At 40.8% G+C, this 19,505-nt stretch overlaps 1 protein-coding gene across 1 annotated transcript in view; it reads left to right on the forward strand.

The window, feature by feature from the left end:
- ATP9A (ATPase phospholipid transporting 9A) overlaps nucleotides 1-19,505 on the forward strand; it is a 107,867-nt gene that overhangs the window by 45,157 nt on the left and 43,205 nt on the right. The window contains exons 9-15 of the mRNA XM_026697480.2: nucleotides 35-110; nucleotides 2,042-2,118; nucleotides 3,147-3,307; nucleotides 4,892-5,034; nucleotides 5,497-5,609; nucleotides 14,653-14,865; nucleotides 18,581-18,742. Of these exons, the coding sequence (XP_026553265.1) occupies nucleotides 35-110; nucleotides 2,042-2,118; nucleotides 3,147-3,307; nucleotides 4,892-5,034; nucleotides 5,497-5,609; nucleotides 14,653-14,865; nucleotides 18,581-18,742 (945 nt within the window). The remainder of the gene's footprint in view (nucleotides 1-34; nucleotides 111-2,041; nucleotides 2,119-3,146; nucleotides 3,308-4,891; nucleotides 5,035-5,496; nucleotides 5,610-14,652; nucleotides 14,866-18,580; nucleotides 18,743-19,505) is intronic.

The following is a 19,505-nucleotide window of genomic DNA, read 5'->3' on the forward strand; positions in this document are numbered from 1 at the left end:
AGGCATTTTTGTTTTTTTTCCTTGACTCTTTCAGGAGGACAGTGACCCTCCTGTGAATGAGAGCTTGAGTATTGAAAATACCCTCTGGGCTAGCACAGTAATTGCTTCAGGTAAGGCCTGATGTGTGAATTTCCCAGGGAATATGTTAGCAATTTTTTTAAGTCTCTTTGTAATTGAAAATAATCATCTCTTGTCAATGGAAATTAGGGGTTGGAATGAAGTTTTCCACTTGTGCTAACACTACCAAGGGTTTGATTTGACATCTAATTACCCCTTTGGACATTTATAGTTGATAAGACCTTTGGAATTCCAATAAATAACCTTTGGAGAAAGCATCCACTGCTAGAATAGCACTTAATTGCTCCCTATATTGACATTTTAAATCAGTTACAGAAAGGGTGTCAGGGAGACTTTTAAAGGGAAGCTGGGATAAAAGATCTGCAAATAAATGGGGTTCCCCATTTGTGACTCCAAAGGAGAACATCTGATAAAAGCAAGAGCAGATGTATCAGGCTATAGTTGGGAGAAATCAAAGGCTTTTCTCTGAAGTGTATTTCAAGAAACAATTCGACTGTCACTCCCCTGAGATGGCTAAATATACTCACCTCTTTATAAGCTTTCCATCTTGTTGAGCATGTAAGGCATGGATGTGCTGCTTTCACGGAGGGAAGTTCATGGTAGTTAGCTGACTGAGAGGCATGTCAAAGGCAGAAGCTTCAAAAGAGATGAGACCAGAACCATGAATTAGGTAGTGCCAGGATCGTTTCTGTGATTTGTTTGCTCTGTGATTTAATCAGACAACTTTTGTGCCATGTGTTGCCTGCATTCTTTGCTGAAGCTTCCCTGAAACCTGGCATCCTCTGATGTGTTGTCCTTGCAGCTAGCAAAATTGTCAGCCAGCTGAACAATTGGCTATGATTCCCGAGAGCTGCTATTTCAACAGATCTGAAGGCAACAGTTTGAGGGATGCTAATTTCTATATATGATTTTTGGGTTTGATTGTTATAGTATGTGCATGGAGTTTAAAAAAAACACAATTTACTGGAGTAAAAACTCTTAAATTCTCCCAAAAGGATTATATAGTATAAGATGCCACTGGGTGTTTAATGTCAAAGAAAGGAACCATAATTTATAGTATTGGGGTTAATCATGATACCTGTTCTTAGTCATACTTTAAAATTCTATCTTTAGTTTTGGTCTCATCTGTGCATATTTTCTCTTGACACTTTTCATGTCCTGTCCTCTAAGCATCAAAAAAAGATTGCTGTGCTGTTTTAATAACAGAATGTATGTTTATTGTTTAATTTTTAAGTTCTATCAATATTTTCAAATTATTGTACCTATGCATGTAAATTGTATTGGTTAAGACCTGTTTATAAATTAATTAAAACTCATGAATAAATTGATTACCAGTGTAAATTATCATCCTAGGTTCCTTGGTGGCACTTTTGTGTCTTTTTTGTGGAGCCCAAATATATCTAGACTAGACCATCTTTCTCCAATTTAGCATACTTAAGTTATTTTAAATTGCACTTTCCATCAGCCCTAGGCATCTTCATCAACATTGACTTGGAGAGATTGGCATTGTAACCCAGCATAATTGGAAGCTTTCAAATTGAAGGATATAAGCCTGAAGACCAAAGCATACATCTACCACACATCACAGTCTAGAATAATGTTTTATTCTTTGGCATTGTTGTATTCTTGCCAAAAAGATTAGTCAACATTATTGGATTCTGTGAATCAGATATCTTGCAAAAGGAAAACAAAGCTTAAGTATTAATGATATACAGTATACCTCACTGATGTTTTCATAGAATTTATGAACTGGTTAAATGGTTCAACTACTTGTTCAAGGTACACAATTGCACTGAATCATCACTGATAAGTGACCATCAATGTCATTTGAAACCTCTACTGAGAAAAAGTCCAGCTCTTTCCCTAGAAGGCTGTTCTAGTGCACTATATATAGGAGAACAATAATAATGTAATAATTTATATGAATAGAATGTATGAATGGTGTTCTTGCTTCAATTCTCAGGGACAGTTGTGGGAGTTGTTCTCTATACAGGCCAGGAGCTACGCAGTGTCATGAATACCTCAAATCCACGCAGTAAGGTAAAAGAAATAATTTTCCTCATTTATTATTTATTTATTTATTTATTAAACAAATTGATATGGCCACCCTATTTGCATACAGGTGACTCTGAGCTGCTTACAACATAATCTCATCTCTTTTAGTTGGTCTATAAAACTAGCTTTACCAGTAAATAGGCAAACTTGTATAGCCCATCTTAGATGCATGATCATATCTGTCACACATCTCACATGTGTCACTCAGGTGTGCATATAAAACATGTTAGATGAAAAATGTATGAGTTCTCAGACAGGGGCTTCATGTCAACTGGTTCTCACAGGAGAATTAGAGAAACCAGCTCCTTAATCATCCATATCAATATCACCTGTGTGTCTGCATGCAGAAAACAGTGTCAGGGAGAAGGGGTTAGCTTGGTTTATATTTATTACAGTCAGAGGGCAGCTTATTGAAGTAAAAATAATCTCAGTACAGCATAGTGTTACAAATATAACTGGCACTGATGATGTTACCTAGTTAGGGTAATGAAACGAGCAAGTTCAGGGAGCACACCAAGGACCCCTCATTACAAATATAAATATACAGTCCTGATATACAGAGGTAAAAATATCAATAAAGTTGTAAAAATAACAATGCATCACAAAAATAAAAAGGGAGCCATGAGTAACCATCAAGACAATAATATTAACTTATAGGCTCACCTGACCTTCTGATTCCCATACCTGGAAAAATATTGATAATCTGAATCAATCTTGCCTTGTATGATGCCCTCTGAGTAGGATTGGAGCATGTAAGATTTGAAGTAACCTTGGAGGTTCAACTCCTGGCCAATGCAAGATCCCCTCCTACTTTTTATTGGAAGCCAACCGATGGTAATCCTAACTGTCCTGTTTTAAAAATCAGAACCACACAGAAGACATAAGACCAGGGGAAGATGTGCTATATCCTTCTTTTAAAAAAAAATCAGGAGGAGTGTGTGATCATATTTTAGTCTGATACCTGCTCCAATTGCAATAATTGTTAATGCCAACCATCTTTTTCTCTTTTTAAGATCGGTCTCTTTGACTTGGAAGTTAACTGTCTAACCAAGATACTTTTTACGGCTTTGGTGGTGGTCTCCCTTGTCATGGTCTCCCTCCAACACTTTGCTGGCCGCTGGTACCTTCAGATCATCAGATTTCTTCTTCTGTTCTCAAATATCATTCCTATCAGGTATAAATGTATTTATTGTACTCCTTAAAAATACTACCGTATTTTTGATATTCTTCTTCATTTGAGCCATAAATGATTTACTCCATGTCCTTAGCATAAGGCTACTCTTGTTATTTTCTAATGAAAAAGTGCTTCCTTGAAGGCTAAAGCAAGCATGCTAGAAGTTCTTGCATTGATAGGTTTTACAGTTTCAGGCTATGGTGAATTCTACATGAATGGGCTAGCTGAGCTTTAGGATTATGCAACCTCTTTGGGATATGTGGGTAGGAAGTATCAGTCTTTCATTCCTCATTAGGAGCAAACCAAATCCTGTGCTTTAAATAAATCAATAGTCCCCAATTCTTTGTGTAACAACAAGTAAATAATAACCTTCCTATGCTTACAGAGTGGAGGGAGCAGCATTGCAAGAACTGATTACTTTATGTGTATAATTCATCTATACAAATTATAGTTTGCAGCCTGGAAAAGGCCTGTAGAGCTGCAAATATTTAGAGCAGTGCTGAGGAACTTGGAACCCTCTGTTACTCAGCTAACATTCCCACTAGTCTCATCATTGCCTGGGTTGACTGGCTTGGTTAAATGATAGAATTCATTAGCATTTGGCCTACTATGATTTCCCAGCTCCAGTTTAGGGAATCATCACAAGTATTCCTTATTTTTAAGAAATTCATGTAGAATTTTTGGCTTGATGTAGATCATATTGATAAGGAGCAATTTAAATATAGGAAGTAGAAATATTAAAAATAGAAAACAAGTGACAATTCTCCATGTGAGAAACTCTAAAATTTCTCCCTATACTAAACTGTTGCACTTTAAAAAAAGGCTGAATCCATTTCTTCACACTAAGCCATAATATGCAAAGTCATCCATTCTTCATCACTTTGACACCAGATTACAAAAAAATGTCATGATGCAAACTCTTTTTGTACTTGTGTCACAGCGTTCAGAAGAGTCTGAATAGTGATATCACTAGATGTCACTGGCCTTCCCTTGTTCCTTACAGTGAATGCCAATGATAATGTGATTTATTTTGAGCTTAGTGCAATGGTGAACCAATTACTATGCCTTATCCAACATACCTTATTTAAAACCCACTAAGTGTTATGTTTGAAAACAGCTAGAGATCCAGGTCATGAATTTCCCATATATTACATAGCTTAACTATGAGTTTTGAACTGGATTACAACATACTCCCTATTACATAGTTTGCTAATAATGGCCAGATTTTAAATGATTGCTTCACACCACATCTTACCTTCAAGTGATTTTTATTTGATATGATCCTAAGTACTGGGTTACAAATGTCATCTGGGGCAACACTGCTCTCTGGCTTTAGAAACGAGAGAATGTGTTTCTATAAATCCTGTCTAAGAAAGCAGCATCTGGTTCAGATTCTTATCTAATTTTTATCCTGGTGTTATAGTTGCAATCCCACATATATAGATGGAGCCAAATTGGGGTAAATTGCAAGGGACCAAACCTCTTCAAATATTCTTCATACCAGTTTTTAAGGCATGTTTTTGAGTAAACTCCTAATTACAACCTATTGTTGCTTCTTCCTTATCCCCTCTTCCTTTTATGTAGTTTACGGGTGAATCTTGACATGGGAAAAATTGTCTACAGCTGGATGATCCGGAGGGATTCTAAAATTCCTGGCACAGTAGTTCGATCTAGCACAATCCCAGAGCAATTAGGCAGAATATCCTATTTGCTTACTGATAAGACAGGTATTTTCATATATATAGATATATATTTTGCAGGACATAGAATCAAGGTTCTGTTGCAATTGTTTTGTTGTGTTGTGAAAGATCTTAGTGCATTTTGCTGCATATACAAAGTGAATATGAGATACATGACAACTTGACAATACTTTCAGTTTTGAATGGTATGCTGGGCACTGTGCTTTAAAAAGCAGTGGCTGGATGAAGTAGAAAAAGCAAATTTAATTCTAGTTATGCTTAATTAATATTTTAAAAATGGCTAATACTTTAATGTATTTAATAATTTTCTGATTTATTTTAACTTTAAATATTACAATCCAGTAACAATATTTTGATATCTTTTGGGATGCTTTTCTTTGCAATGCATGGTCTTTAGTTTAAGGCAGCACTGGTGTTAGAGACTTAGGAATGTTTCTTGGTGTTTAATTTCCTCTTTCTGTGCCATAATATGTAATGTTCCTATTCTAGGGACTCTAACACAGAATGAGATGGTTTTCAAACGTGTCCATCTTGGAACAATGGCTTATGGGTTTGACTCCATAGATGAAGTTCAGAGCCATATTTTTAGCATATATACACAGGTAAGCAAAATTATGAGACTATGTCAGAGTTAAGGAATGATGGAATTAAAAAATGTTGCTGAACCATAATTCCGGCATCAGGAAATTATGTTTTCTTACTGTTTCTGTATGAAAGATGAAAAATCAGCTAAACCAGAAGTTCCAGCAACCTCTGGAGGGTCATGAATCTGCCACTCATGACATATGCTATGATAAATCCTGAAAAATCAAACTTTTTGTTAAACACAGCATTCAGTATTACATGGCACACTTTTTTGAAACTGACTAGCATTTCCTTCATTTGTAAAACCCATTCCTAGTTTTCTCTCCATATTACTTTTTCCAGTTTTCATTTCCATAGAAAATTTGTTGAGAAGGAAAAAAATTGGAATGATTGCACAATGTCTTATAACAGAGCTTTCTTTTCTTTTCTTTTCTTTCTTTCTTTCTTTCTTTCTTTCTTTCTTTCTTTCTTTCTTTCTTTCTTTCTTTCTCTCTTTCTTTCTTTCTCTCTTTCTTTCTTTCTTTCTTTCTTTCTTTCTTTCTTTCTTTCTTTCTTTCTTTCTTTCTTTGCCTTCAAATCAGTTTTGACTCCTGCCAACTGCCTGGACAAGTTCCTTCCATTTTCTTGTCAGAGTTTTTTGCAAGTGGTTTTCCATTATATAAGTTAAACAAACAAACAAACAAGCAAACACCTTCCAAGGACTGAGAGAAAAGAACTGGCCCAAGATGGGACTAGAACACAGTCTCCTGGTTTCTTAAGTACTAGACAAACTGACTCTTTAATTGACATATTTTCTCCATGATGCATGTATTCTTGTCATAACAAAAATTTAATACTACAGAAATAATGAAATTAACCCAGACCTTTAGCTGACCTTTATTCATTCCTTTCTCCAATAAAGACAGAAATAGGAGACTTATCTTTTCTGGCTAGAGACATTTTAGCTCCTGTTTTTAAATAGATGTAGAAGAACGGAAGCAAACAACACTTAATGCTAGCTTTGTTTTTATACATCTTCTTTCCACAAATCAGAGTAATAGGAGAGATACAATTGGGGCAGGAAAAACGTGTGTGTGTTGTTGTTTTTTAATTGAGATTTTAAAGCTCTTCACATTCTATAAGAAATTTGGAACGGGAACATATGTTCTGGTCTTGCCCTCCTTCTCCCTCCACCCCAGAACCTGCCTTCAGCACAACCCAGAGGTTGGCACACCTGCAGCAATACCAAAAAACATCTTTGGATACCCCAAACTTAAACTAACAAAAATAGATGTCCAAGAGTTTACAAAATTTGTTGACCTTGTGAGGTTTCAGCCCATGAAAAAGTTCCTCAGCATATTCTGACAATGACCTTGTATGTGTAAATGATATTACTCCAGGTTCTGTATACACAATCAAGGACCCTTAAATAGGCTGCCTCCTAGATAATTTGTCCTCATCTCAAGTTAACTGGAAGCAGGAATAGTGGATCTGCAGATCACTGTTCTATTTCCTGGCTCCAACCTGTAGCCAAGATCAACTTTAATAAACATAGTTTCATTTAATAAGATGAAAGAAGCAGCTGACAGTGGTAAGGGTTTTCTCAATGAGTGCAAGCTTAAATGTAATTGAAAGGTTAGAATCTCTGGTAATTGAAAGCATTTGCAGGCCATGATTCATTTAAACTGTAGTTCTGATTCATTGCTCTAATTATTGGTACCATGCTATGCCCTTTGACCTGGAAGTGAAACTTTTGTCCTCTTGACACGAAAGGTTAACAGAACAGGAAACTCAATGGTTATATATTCCCCTGTGACCAGCATAATTTAGTAATTGTGAAATTAACTGGAAGGTTTGGTGCAGACTCTGAAAACAGTAATAAAGATTAAAATTTTCTACCTCATATCTGTCCATTTTTTTTTCTTTTCTATGTTTATAATATTATATCCTATACATTTCATTAAACATCTTTTGCTAATTTTTCCTTGTAAATTTATATTTTTATGGAGCTTAATGCTACCAATGAAAAGTAATCTGTCCTCTCTTGATCAATGAAGAACATAATAGAATAGAATAGAATAGAATAGAATAGAATAGAATAGAATAGAATAGAATAGAATAGAATAGAGAATGCTGTATTGGCCAAGTGTGATTGGACACACAGGGAATTCGTTGTGGTGCAAATGCTCTCGGTGTACATAAAAAGAAAAAAAAATACATTCGTCAAGAATCATAGGTATAACACTTAGTAGTCAAAGAAAACATTCCTGTACAGTTGTCCTTTTGTTGTTGTTGTTTGTCTAAATTGAACCATGCAATGGATAGACCAGGAACTACACATAGATGATGATGATGTTGGTTTGTTCTCTGAGCTTGTTGTTTAGATTATGAACATTTTGTCACCAGGTAACATCATCAGGGAAACCGCAGTTGAAGTGTCTTGTTTCAGTTCTCTTCTGCTTTTATAGGTCTTATCTGATCCGTTGGTCATGTGATTGACTGGCCATGCTAACTAAGGGTCAGGTGTCTGGTGTGGCCAAGACACTTAGATGTCTTGGCAACGTACATTGATTAGCATCTGACACCCACTTCTGTAAAATTAGCAACAAGGAAAAGTGTTATGTCTTGGGAACCGGTTGGGGCTCCAACCGGGTCCACTCGTTAAGCAAGTTCAACAACCGTTCCTATTGGCTGGCGTCGGTTGACAGCCGACTATAAAAAGCCGGCTGTCAAGCCAAGCCAGCCATTGTTCGCAAGCTAGTCTGCCCGTTGGCTGGCAGACGCGACAACCACTGTTCCTTCAATAAACGTGTTAATTGCATGCCCTGGTCTAAGCCTCTCTTTCCCTTGAAATACAACACTGGCGACGAGGATGGGATTTGAAGGCTAGCCAGGAGCATTTTCTAAAGGAACAGGAGCCTGTCAGCGGAAGCCGCAGCCGCTTGCCGTTTTGCTGCCGAGCCTCGGACTCAGAAGCCTGTCTTCGGAAGCCGCAGCCGCTTGCCGTTTGCTTACCGAGCCATCGGACTCAGCAGCCTGTCAGCGCAAAAGTGAAAGCTCAGGTTAGATCAACCGGGTTAGAAGGCCGGGCGCTATCAGAGCGCGTCGGTTAGAGCACCACGGATAGGAAAGTCGGGCGCTGAAGCCGCAGCCGCCCGCGCATGAAAAAAGGCGCGAAAATTCTAATGGCTGTCACTGAGCTGCAGCCCGAGCAAGCTACGCGCTGAGCCTCAGCCGCCTCGATCACAATTGGGCACTAATTACAGAAGCCGTCTCTAGTGAAGACTCCCCAGTGAAATTGCAGGCGCCTCAGCCGCCTCGCCAAAAAAAAAAAAAAAAAAAAAAAATTAATAATAAGAAGAAAAGGGCTCGATTTAAAGCGCTGTCAGTACAGCACCACAGCCACAGCCGCCTAACGCTAGCAAAGAGCATGAAAATTCAAGCACCTCAGAAAAGCCGAAGTCCTTGAGTGAGAATAGGGCACTGTAGCCACAGCCGCCCACGCCCCAAGCAGCATCAATCCAAGACAACGAGCTCCCAGTGAGGCAGACCAGTCTACCAAGAGACTGAGGGATCCAAAATGAATGTCAATTCAGTATTCCCCCTTTCAAACCCGATGAGGAAAAGTGGGACTCATATAAAATCGCCAACCACTTTATCGATGCCATTGGACTGGCTGAAGTTTGAGCAGAGGAAGAAATCCTACTTCCTCAGCTACTGTGGGGCTGTAGTATATGACACTGCCACAGCACTCCTGGCCCCACAAGAAATAGGGAATGTCCCATGGGCAGAGCTGGTGGAAACGCTATCCAACCACTACTCCCCAAAACCGTCTCAGATTGCTAGGCGCTTCGCTTTTAGGATGAGGAAGCAAGCTGAGGGGGAATCCATAAATCAATATATGGCAGCCCTGAGGACAGCAGCTCTACAATGTGAGTTCAAGAACTATTTGGACGACATGCTGCTAGACCAACTCGTCTGTGGGGTGAGGGATCTAAAACTCCAGAGGCGTTTGCTGGCTAGAAGAGACCTAAACCTCCCCAGGCAGTTGAAGAAGCCTTAGCTGCAGAACTTGCAGCTCAGTCCGCAGCTGAGATCCAGGCACCGCTCCCAGACCTAGCACTTCCTCTGTACACTCTGAAGAAGCGGTAAGTGAGGATGACCTGGCAGAATACTCCGATGTGCATCGCCTCAAACCAACGAGACAGCCGCAGGTAGGAGCGAGGCCAAGAAACAACAGTGGTCCAAAACAAACTCTTTTATGCCTGACCTGGAGGTTCCCATTCCCGGGCATCTTGCAGGTTCAAGCGCCACCTGCCACAACTGCCACAAGAAAGGTCACCTCGCAAGAGTCTGCCAGGCAGCGCGCACCTCTCCACAAAGATCTCCTTCCTCTCCTGTTCCCGAAGGCAAGTAGAAAAATGCCATACTTGCTACCAAGCCAACCACACACTCTACACCCCCAATAAAATTACACTTTCTGTTTTACTAGAAGGTAATCCCTGCCGCATGGAGTAGACACGGGGTCAGCGCTCTCAATCATATCTTGGGACACGCTTAAGAAGATCCAGCCCAGACTGACAAAGAAACAGCTTCAAAAGTGCCATCTCACCTTGAGAGACTACCAAGGAAAGAACATCCGTCCTCGGGAAAGGCAAGTTTCTCATGAAATTCCAAACCTTTAAAGGCCATTTGCCTTTAGTGGTTGTTAATGGTGCCCTCCCTAGTCTTTTGGGGTTGGATTGGTTCCCCTCTCTCGGCCTTAGTATAAAAGGAGTCCATGCTGTCTCAACTTCTGATGTTGACTCCTTATTTACAGACTACTCTGACGTTTTTAGTAGTGAGTTAGGCTGCTATAAGGGCACTCCCATCTCCTTCTCAGTAGACCCACAGGCAGTCCCCCGTTCGTTTAAAACCACGTAGAGTACCCTTCGCCATCCGCCCCAAATTGGACGGAACTAGACAAACTACTAAAACGAGGGTGATAGAACCCACAGATTTCGCTAAGTGGGAGACCCCCATAGTCACCCGCTAAAAAGATGGTAATCTAAGAATTTGTGCTGACTACAAGGCGTCAATCAACCGTTATCTACAGGTTAGCGCATATCCAGTCCCAGTCATTCAGCACCTGTTACACACATTCGAACCTGGCACCATTTTAGCCAAACTGGACATGTCACAGGCATACCAACAATTCCCGTGGATAACCAAACAGCTGACTTACAGACCATAGTTACACACAGAGGGGCATTCAGATGTAGCGCCTCCAGTTTGGCGTAAGTGTAGCCCCAGGTATTTTCCAATCACTGATGGGCGAATCCTCCAAGGTCTCCCCGGCGTAGTGCCTTATTTCGATGACATCTTAGTCACAGCCAGGGACAGACCCCAACTCATCCAGAGAGTCAGGGCAGTATTAGAGAAGTTCAGGCAGCATGGCCTCAAACTAAAACGGGAGAAGTGTACCATCGCCACTAGACAGGTGGACTTTCTAGGGCTACAGGCTGGACGCCTCAGGCATCCACCCGGTGGAATCGAAAGTCAAGGCCATCCACGGCGCCCACGCCTACCAACAAAACTGAGTTACAAGCCTTCCTGGGGTTATTGAACTTCTACGCTTCATTTCTCCCACACAAGGCGTCAGTTGCTGAACCATTGCACAGACTCTTAGACAGAAACACACCATGGCACTGGGGACCCAAAGAAAACCAAGCATTTGTGGCAGTCAAATCTCTACTCACCTCTGAGGCTGTCTTAATACAATTTGACCAACGCCTTCCTTTGGTCCTAGCCGCAGACGCATCCCCTTTTGGGATAGGAGCTGTCTTAAGTCACAGGCTTCCCAATGGCTCCGAGGCACCAATTGCCTTCTTTTCAAGAACCCTTTCAGCGACTGAGCGTAATTACAGCCAGGTTGATAAGGAGGCCTTGGCTGCAGTAGCAGCAGTCAAAAAATTCCACGAATTTCTATTCGGACACCAATTCGAACTTATCACTGATCACAAGCCGCTTTTAGGATTATTATCAGGGAAAAGCAAACCCACAGATATTGTCACCTAGGATGACCAGATGGACCTTATTCCTGGCGGCGTACTCATACAAACTGGTCTATCGTCCGGAAAAATCTAAACAACGCTGATGCCCTCAGCCGCTGCCCTTGCCAGCCCCAGTCGAGGACCCAGCTCCTGTGCATACTATTTTTGATGTAAATGAACTAAACCTACCGGTGACTGCAGGCGACATAGCATCACATTCCAAGAAGGACAGAACAATCGCCCAGGTTCTGGACTGGGTAGGGAGGGTGGCCGGAAACTAACTATTCAGTTGATTTAGCCCCATTTAAAACTCGCCAGCTAGAGCTCTCTAAGTTGCAGGGATGCCTATTGTGGGGTACCAGAGTGGTCATACCAACCACCCTTCGCATACCCGTCCTGAAGATGCTGCACGAGGGCCATCCAGGAATCGTGCGGATGAAGAGCGTTAGCTCGAAGCTATGTCTGGTGGCCGGGATGGACGATCAGATCGCCAAGTGGGTAAGCTCGTGTCGACCCTGTCAAGAATCTAGGGCAGCCCCGCCAACCGCCACACCCACAAAGTGGGAAAGTGCCAATGCCCGTGGTCACGGCTTCACATCGACCTGGCCGGGCCAATGCACGGCAAGACCTTCTTGGTGGTCGTGGACGCCTATTCAAAATGGATAGATGTGGCCTTACTTCACACGACCACCACACAGGCAGTTGTTAAAGCCTTGACTCACCTTTTTGTAACCCACGGACTCCTGACACACTGGTATCCGATAATGGCCCCCAGTTCACCTCGAGCAATTTAGTAGGTATGTCACAAATCTAGGCATCAGACACGTCCTCACGGCACCCCTTCCACCCCGCCAGCAGCGGGTTGGCTGAGCGGGCAGTCAGATCAGCCAAGGAGGCGTTAGCCAGATTCGGCCCAGTGGGTTGGCATTCTAAACTGTCTCAATTCCTCCTAAGCCAGCATACCACACCGTGCACAGTTACGAACAAATCCCGGCTGAGCTGCTGATGGGGAGACGCCTGAGGACTGCCTTAGACAGGCTGCACCCCACTACTGCCCAGACACCCCTTTGGGGTCTGACAGTCTGGCCAGGAATTTCGCAGTTCAGGACCTAGTGTTTGCTAGGAACTACGCGGGGGACCCACTGTGGGTGGCCGGAAAAGTCGTGGCTGTCACGGGTCCAAGATCTTATCGGGTCCAACTTGAAGACGGTCGTGTGTGGCGAAGACACCTGGACCAGCTGCGGAGACGACGGAGCAGCCTGACCGGCCCAGACCCGTCTCCTCCAGAAGAGCCGCATGGGCGCCACTCCAAGGTCCAGCTAGGGGTTCCCAGAGTGACCAACCTTCACCAACGGAGCAGAGAGAGCAGGCAGTAGACCGGGACTGCCAGCCGGGAGCACCACCGTTTATCCCCAGTGAAGGCAGAGACTTTTCACTGGCTCCAGTTCCTGCACCGAGCCCTGGTCGCCACCCTACGTACCCTGACCTGGGGTCCGCGAACTTGTCTTCGCCCAATGAATCTCCTGAGTTACGTCGCTCGGGTCGCCAACACAGACCACCGGCGTATCTCAAAGATTATGTGTGTTCCCATCTGGGGAAGGGGTGTTATGTCTTGGGAACCGGTTGGGGCTCCAACCGGGTCCACTCGTTAAGCAAGTTCAACAACCCGTTCCTATTGGCTGGCGTCGGTTGACAGCCGACTATAAAAAGCGGCTGTCAAGCCAAGCCAGCCGTTGTTCGCAAGCTAGTCTGCCCGTTGGCTGGCAGGCCGCGACAACCACTGTTCCTTCAATAAAGCGTGTTAATTGCATGCCCTGGTCTAAGCCTCTCTTTCCCTTGAAATACAACAAAAAGCTTTTCCCTTCCCCTCTAAATTTTGATTGCTTAAATTCATGGGACATGATAATGATCTTAGTAGTGTTATTGATAACAAATTCCCAGCTGAAGCATGAAGCATGTCCTTAGGGGTAGAGAATTATAGGAACTACTCCTTAAAATAATCTTGAGATAGGAGAACAATTGATGCAAGCTCCTATGTAACAGTAATTAACAGCAACAAGTAATTCTACAGGGAGTTATTTGGGAGAAATGTTATTTTTATTTTCTACCTCTTCCTCAGATTTCTTTACTGTAGTGCTATAACATTGCCAACTCCTTTGTTTCCTTCATTATAATGTTATCCAACAGAGTGGATCTTTGGTGTTTGAGAGAACAATTTATCTCACCAGACATTCCCCATATAATAAATCCTATTATTAACAGTAAGATTAGGCATGGATCCCTAACTGTTCTGTCTCAGGCACCCATTTTTATATGATTATTTCGGTCCAGTCACCAAATGCACAGGCCCCTTCTCCCAATTCCAAATATTCAGTATTCAAATATTCATATCGATTACGATGGTCAAAATATCTTAGGGTTATGAAGACAGCAATGCTGAGAGAGAGATTATACTTGCTAAAAGTATCTTCCAGATGCACAATATTTCAAGGGCCATTTGTCTCTTGAACACAATTTTAAAAGTGAATGCATTTCATTTGGAGGAGTATAGGGCTGTTTCCAGCACTGAGCATATACCAGTCTGACCACAGTCAGTATATGTAATATTATATATTTTACATTTTTAGCATATTTTTCCCTAAATAATCCTAATAAGAACAATTCTGGTTTTAATTCAATTCGTTCCTTTGTAATTTCTTCCAACCATTTTTTTATTCTCAACCAATATTTTTGAGATTCTGAGCAGGACCACCACATGTGGTAGAATGTACCTTCTTTTTTTTTTACACCTCCAACATGTTGGACTCATATTGGGGTACATCTTCGGCAATCTTGAAAGGGATAAGAAACAGGACATTTTGAGGAAATGCTACATTAGATAAATTATTTCTAGCTGCCTTTGTGGGCTAGGCTAATAAAATTAATTACTTTTTCTGTTCTACAAGGTACTTTTATCATAACTTTTGATTTTCAGAATGACCAGACTCACAAGGAGGCTATTAGTTGCAGGATATTAATTTCAGTCAACCTATTTTTCCCTCTCCTTTAGCAGTCGCAGGAACCACCTGCTTTAAAAGCACCCAACCTGGCCACCAAAGTACGAAAAACCCTGAGCAGCCGTGTCCATGAGGCAGTGAAAGCAATTGCTCTCTGCCACAATGTGACTCCTGTCTATGAATCAAATGGTGTGACAGATCAAGCTGAAGCTGAGAAGCATTATGAAGATTCTTGCAGGGTGTACCAAGCTGCTAGTCCTGATGAGGTAAAATGATCCTCAAAAGAATGTTATTGCCTTTTTATTTCTTCTTAAGATGCCTGTTTTTTTCCTTTTGTTTTCCAAATATGGTTAATGGTATTCTGATGGATAATATAAGTACAGCTGTTAAATTTCATATGACATTAATGATTGGAATTTATCCATGGCAATGTAATTGGTTTATATAAATAAGATTTCTCAAATCCTACAATTTTCTTTTATTTCCATTCAATCATGTCTAGTTTTTATAGACTGCTAGGATAAGTCCCTGCAGGTTTCTTGGCAAGATTTTTCAAAAGTACCTTCCTAGAGCTGAGAAGAAACTAGTGTCCCCAGGTCACCCAGCCAGCTTTATGTCCAGGAGGAACTAGAACTCACAGTCACCCAGTTCTTAACCTGATGCCTTAATCAGTGTTCCAACTGACTCCCATAAGCAAATATACCAGAATTTTATTTTGTTTTAAAAGTTCTTCCCGTTGTCTTCACTCCTTAAAAAGCTGGCTTCTTTAAAAAAAAAAAAAGAAGAAGGAAAAAGGGTAGGGTTCTTTTCTGAATTTTGATATTGCTGAGCCATTCCCTGTAGGAAATCAGTGAAATATTGCTTTAACAGACTTCTAAAAATCTACCTTTGAAACTCTAGTAATAAAATATTGTTAAGTCAGGAAGATCAGTTAATGTTGAAATTCGAACAAAACCTTGAAGGTCCATCTCCCTACCCCCCTTTTTCTGAACAGAAAGGATAATTTCTACCAGTTGGCACAGCATTCATTTCCTGAAACACAAAGCAGAGCTTCCTACATTTGTTTCCGGTGTGCATTCCTGGGCCAAGGCTCCTGAAAGCATCTTTATGGAGAGATCAGTTACAGCCTCTGGGGCTCCGTCATTCTGTCTGATTGAGGCCTTACAGTAAGCAAGGGGGAAATGTAAGAGGTTGAATCTGATCAGATAACTTGCCCAGGAGAAGACTTGACCAAGTGGCCTTAAGCCCCCAAAACACCTCACCACTTTCCAGAATGTGAAAAAAATGTGTCCATCAACTACATTACAAGCAGCTGTTCACAGAGATCCTGCCATGGAAATGAGACTTTGAAGTATGGGGGGAAAAGTAAGAAGGGGTCTCTTTATATCTCTGTAGGTCTGAAGCGGCATTAATCAATAACCTTGTTGGCCAATAAATTCAGATGAGTTTGTGAGCATGGAGTGTTCAATTGCTAGAAAGTTACATGAACACTAGCCAATAATTAGAGGGCTATAGCAAGACTATTATCTTACGTATTGATATAGAATTTCATGATTGGCATCAAAGTAGTGATGAGCTTTTGGGATGAACAGCCATGATCTAGTTTGCTTTTGTTCTGATGTTTCACCAAAAGCTGTGGTTGACATCTTCAGAGGTGGAGTGTGTTGCTTTGTGGTATGTGCTTCTGAAGATGCCAGCCACAACATCGACTGAAACGTCAGAACAAAATCAAACTAAACCATGGCCATTCAGCCCCAAAACATATCACTGCTCCATTGCCATCTTATGCTGTGGTAATAGGCAGAATTAGCCTGCGGTAATCCTAGGAATTGCCCTTATGAAGGAGATCTTTTGTGTTTTTAAGAGAAGTGCTTATAGGTGCATAGAATAAATAAGAAGTAAGCAAGCAAGCAAGCACCTTCAGAGAGGCAGTTTTTGGTTTAATACAGGCTGTGGTTTACACAAACAAATGCCAGATTGTTAATCCCTAAAAGCCATGTGCCTTTCCCTTTTGTTAGATCTAGATTCACTAATCCATCAGCTAAGAACAGCATTTTAACAACACTTATTAATAGCCTGGAGTAACATACGTAAATTTAACATAATCACATTAAACTGCGTACCAGCTGTGCAAGGTAAGATAGCCCTCTTTTTTCAGTTTGAGGACAAAGGAGGAGAGAGATTGGTCAACCCAAACCATTTGACCTCAAGGACTGGATTTTTGACTTACCATTTTTTCTTGCATGTGGTAGAAATCCCTGCATAAAAGTCCTTTATTTGAAAAGGTTAATCTCACCTTCCTCAAATAATGATTTTATGACGTTCCTCCTCACTCAGCAGCACACTATGTGATGATTGTCACGTACTCAGAGAAAACTCATATTTTGAATATAGATATTCTGAATATAGATAGGCAGCCAAAGCAATACTATTGACAGAAAAGACCTAGATACCATCAAGGGAAATTCTTAAATGTGCCCAATTACTTAAAAGGTGAGACATTTCCCCACCCCCAGTTCAATGAGAACTATGCTCCCACTAGTGGAAAAATGCTGATTAAAAAGTATGAGAGGAGGAGAAAAAAGAGTAGAAATTAATGAGAAATTATTGAGCATCTTGAAAACTGGCATCCCTGAGGAAGAAGCAATCCATGCTGCATTTTTTAGCTGCAGCTCCTTTATACAAGTTACATAGAGGTAGTCCTCAACTTACTACCAAAATTGAGCCCAAAATTTCCATTGCTAAGCCAGACAGTTGTTTACATACGTTTTTTGTCATAAATGCATGCCAGTTGCCAAGTGTCCAAATTTTGATCACATGACCGTGGAATGTTGTGACAGTCTTAAGTGTGAAAAACAATCATAAGTCACTTTTTTCAATGTTCATTTAACTTCAAATGGTCAGTAAATGAATGGTTGTAAGTTAAGGACTACCTGTATGTCAAATAAGATTGCTAAAGCACAAGAAGCAAAAAAAGCTTGCTATATGGCAGAGGTGTCAAACTGGCGGCTCGCAGACCGGATGTGTCATGTGTAGGCCACGCCCACCCCAGTTCCACACATGGGAAAACATCATGAAATATCACATGACAGTAACGTGATGTGGCGAATTTGACACCTGTGCTACATGGGAAGTTAATAATGGCTGCAGCCTAGGAACCTTCATTGATGGGAGTATATCCTGAAATTAATCTATTCCATATCTTATTACATAATATTTGGGCAAAGAGATGCAGAGGAAATATTTGGGTGTGTTAGTTTCAGAGTAATTCATTGGAACTCACAGTGAAAGATAAATTTATCTTCACACTCAATAATCATGGGATTTATAAATTGTTATTTTCTAAATATGTTCTACATTTTCTCCTGTCCTAGCAACATGGTTGACATTAAGGCAGCATGTTTTCCTTTTCCTTTCTTCATCACAGGGGAAAAAGTTTTTTTTTTTTTAAAAAGAAAAGTTTGGCAACAAAAAAAACAATGTTGGTAGTGAAAAAACATGCATTAAGAACTTTTTAAAATGTAACCAGAGAAAAATTATTAACGGGACAAAAGTTACGTTATTCACTGTTATTTTATTCTTATTTTAGTATACCTTTCAGGGTGCTGCAATTGCTCAGTCATTTACCTTTGAGATTCTTGAGTAGTGTTTCTCAACCTTGACCACTTCAAGATACGTGGACTTCAACTCCCAGAATTCCCCAGCCAGCATGCCTGGCTTTCACACATCTTGAGGTAGCCAAGATTGAAAAACACTGTTCTAGAGGGATGGGATGAAAGGAGGGCAAGATTGGGAACCTCAGCCTCACTTCTAGCCAAGGCAAAGGCTGAGGAATCCAGGAGAAGAAATGGTACAGTTAACAATCAAATCACTTTCTTATTCGCTTTGCCTGTTTCCCTCCTCCCTCCTGTTGCATTCGGGTTGACCTCTGAACCTTCTAGCTCAGCAGTCTATCTGACCTATGACTTCTCTTGTGCTTAGGTGGCCCTGGTGCAATGGACAGAAAGTGTTGGCTTGACACTGGTTGGAAGAGACCAGGCTTCTGTGCAGCTGAGGACTCCTGGTGGCCACATTCTAAACTATACCATCCTCCAGATTTTCCCCTTCACATACGAAAGTAAACGGATGGGGATTATTGTTCGGGTAAGATGGATAAGCACATGGGGAGAAGCATCTCTGTAAATTGGGGTGATATTTCAGGGTTTTAGGAATCCATTTATTATTGTGGTTGGTTGGTTATACAGTCAGCCAAATATTTAGACTGGGTTTGGCATTTTTAACCACCTAAAAGTCCTTCCTAAGGATCTGGGATAGGCAGATGTTGTTTAATTATGTTAATGATATTGTCACAGGATATAAACTGTTCCTAGTAAAGATGCCTTTTGCAATTGACACATGGAGATTTTGTCAATGCCAGTGGTATTCAAGTGCTGCTCCAGATGTATTGTTATTATTTCTTTATTAAGATATTTTATAAAGCAGAGCCTGGTGCAGAATATATAATTACCTGTAAATGATTCACATCTCTCTTTTTTTGTTTTAAATTTAAATTTAAACATATGGATGTGTGTGTTATACATTGCCATAATATGTAGAGACATCCTTTTCCTAATCCCTGGTTTATATATTGCTCTTCAGAAACTGTTGATGGAATCGTGGTCTGCATAATGGGAATAATTAGGAATGATTGCTAAAACACTCCTGTAGAATCTTAATACTAAAATGTTTTGAACAGAATGGAGCTCATAGTCATTCTATACAAAGAATAGTAATATCTGCTTGTTTTTCCAAGCTGCTTTCATTTCCTCAGATTAAAACTCTGTTCTTGATAATCAATTAGGGGTCAAAAAATTATCTCCAAAAGTACTGCAAATTATCTAGAGACCCATTGGAAGAATCTGATCTA

Source organism: Pseudonaja textilis, chromosome 3, assembly GCF_049901715.1.
Source record: "Pseudonaja textilis isolate UNSWEBS1 chromosome 3, rPseTex1.2, whole genome shotgun sequence".
NCBI classification, from domain to species: domain Eukaryota; kingdom Metazoa; phylum Chordata; class Lepidosauria; order Squamata; family Elapidae; genus Pseudonaja; species Pseudonaja textilis.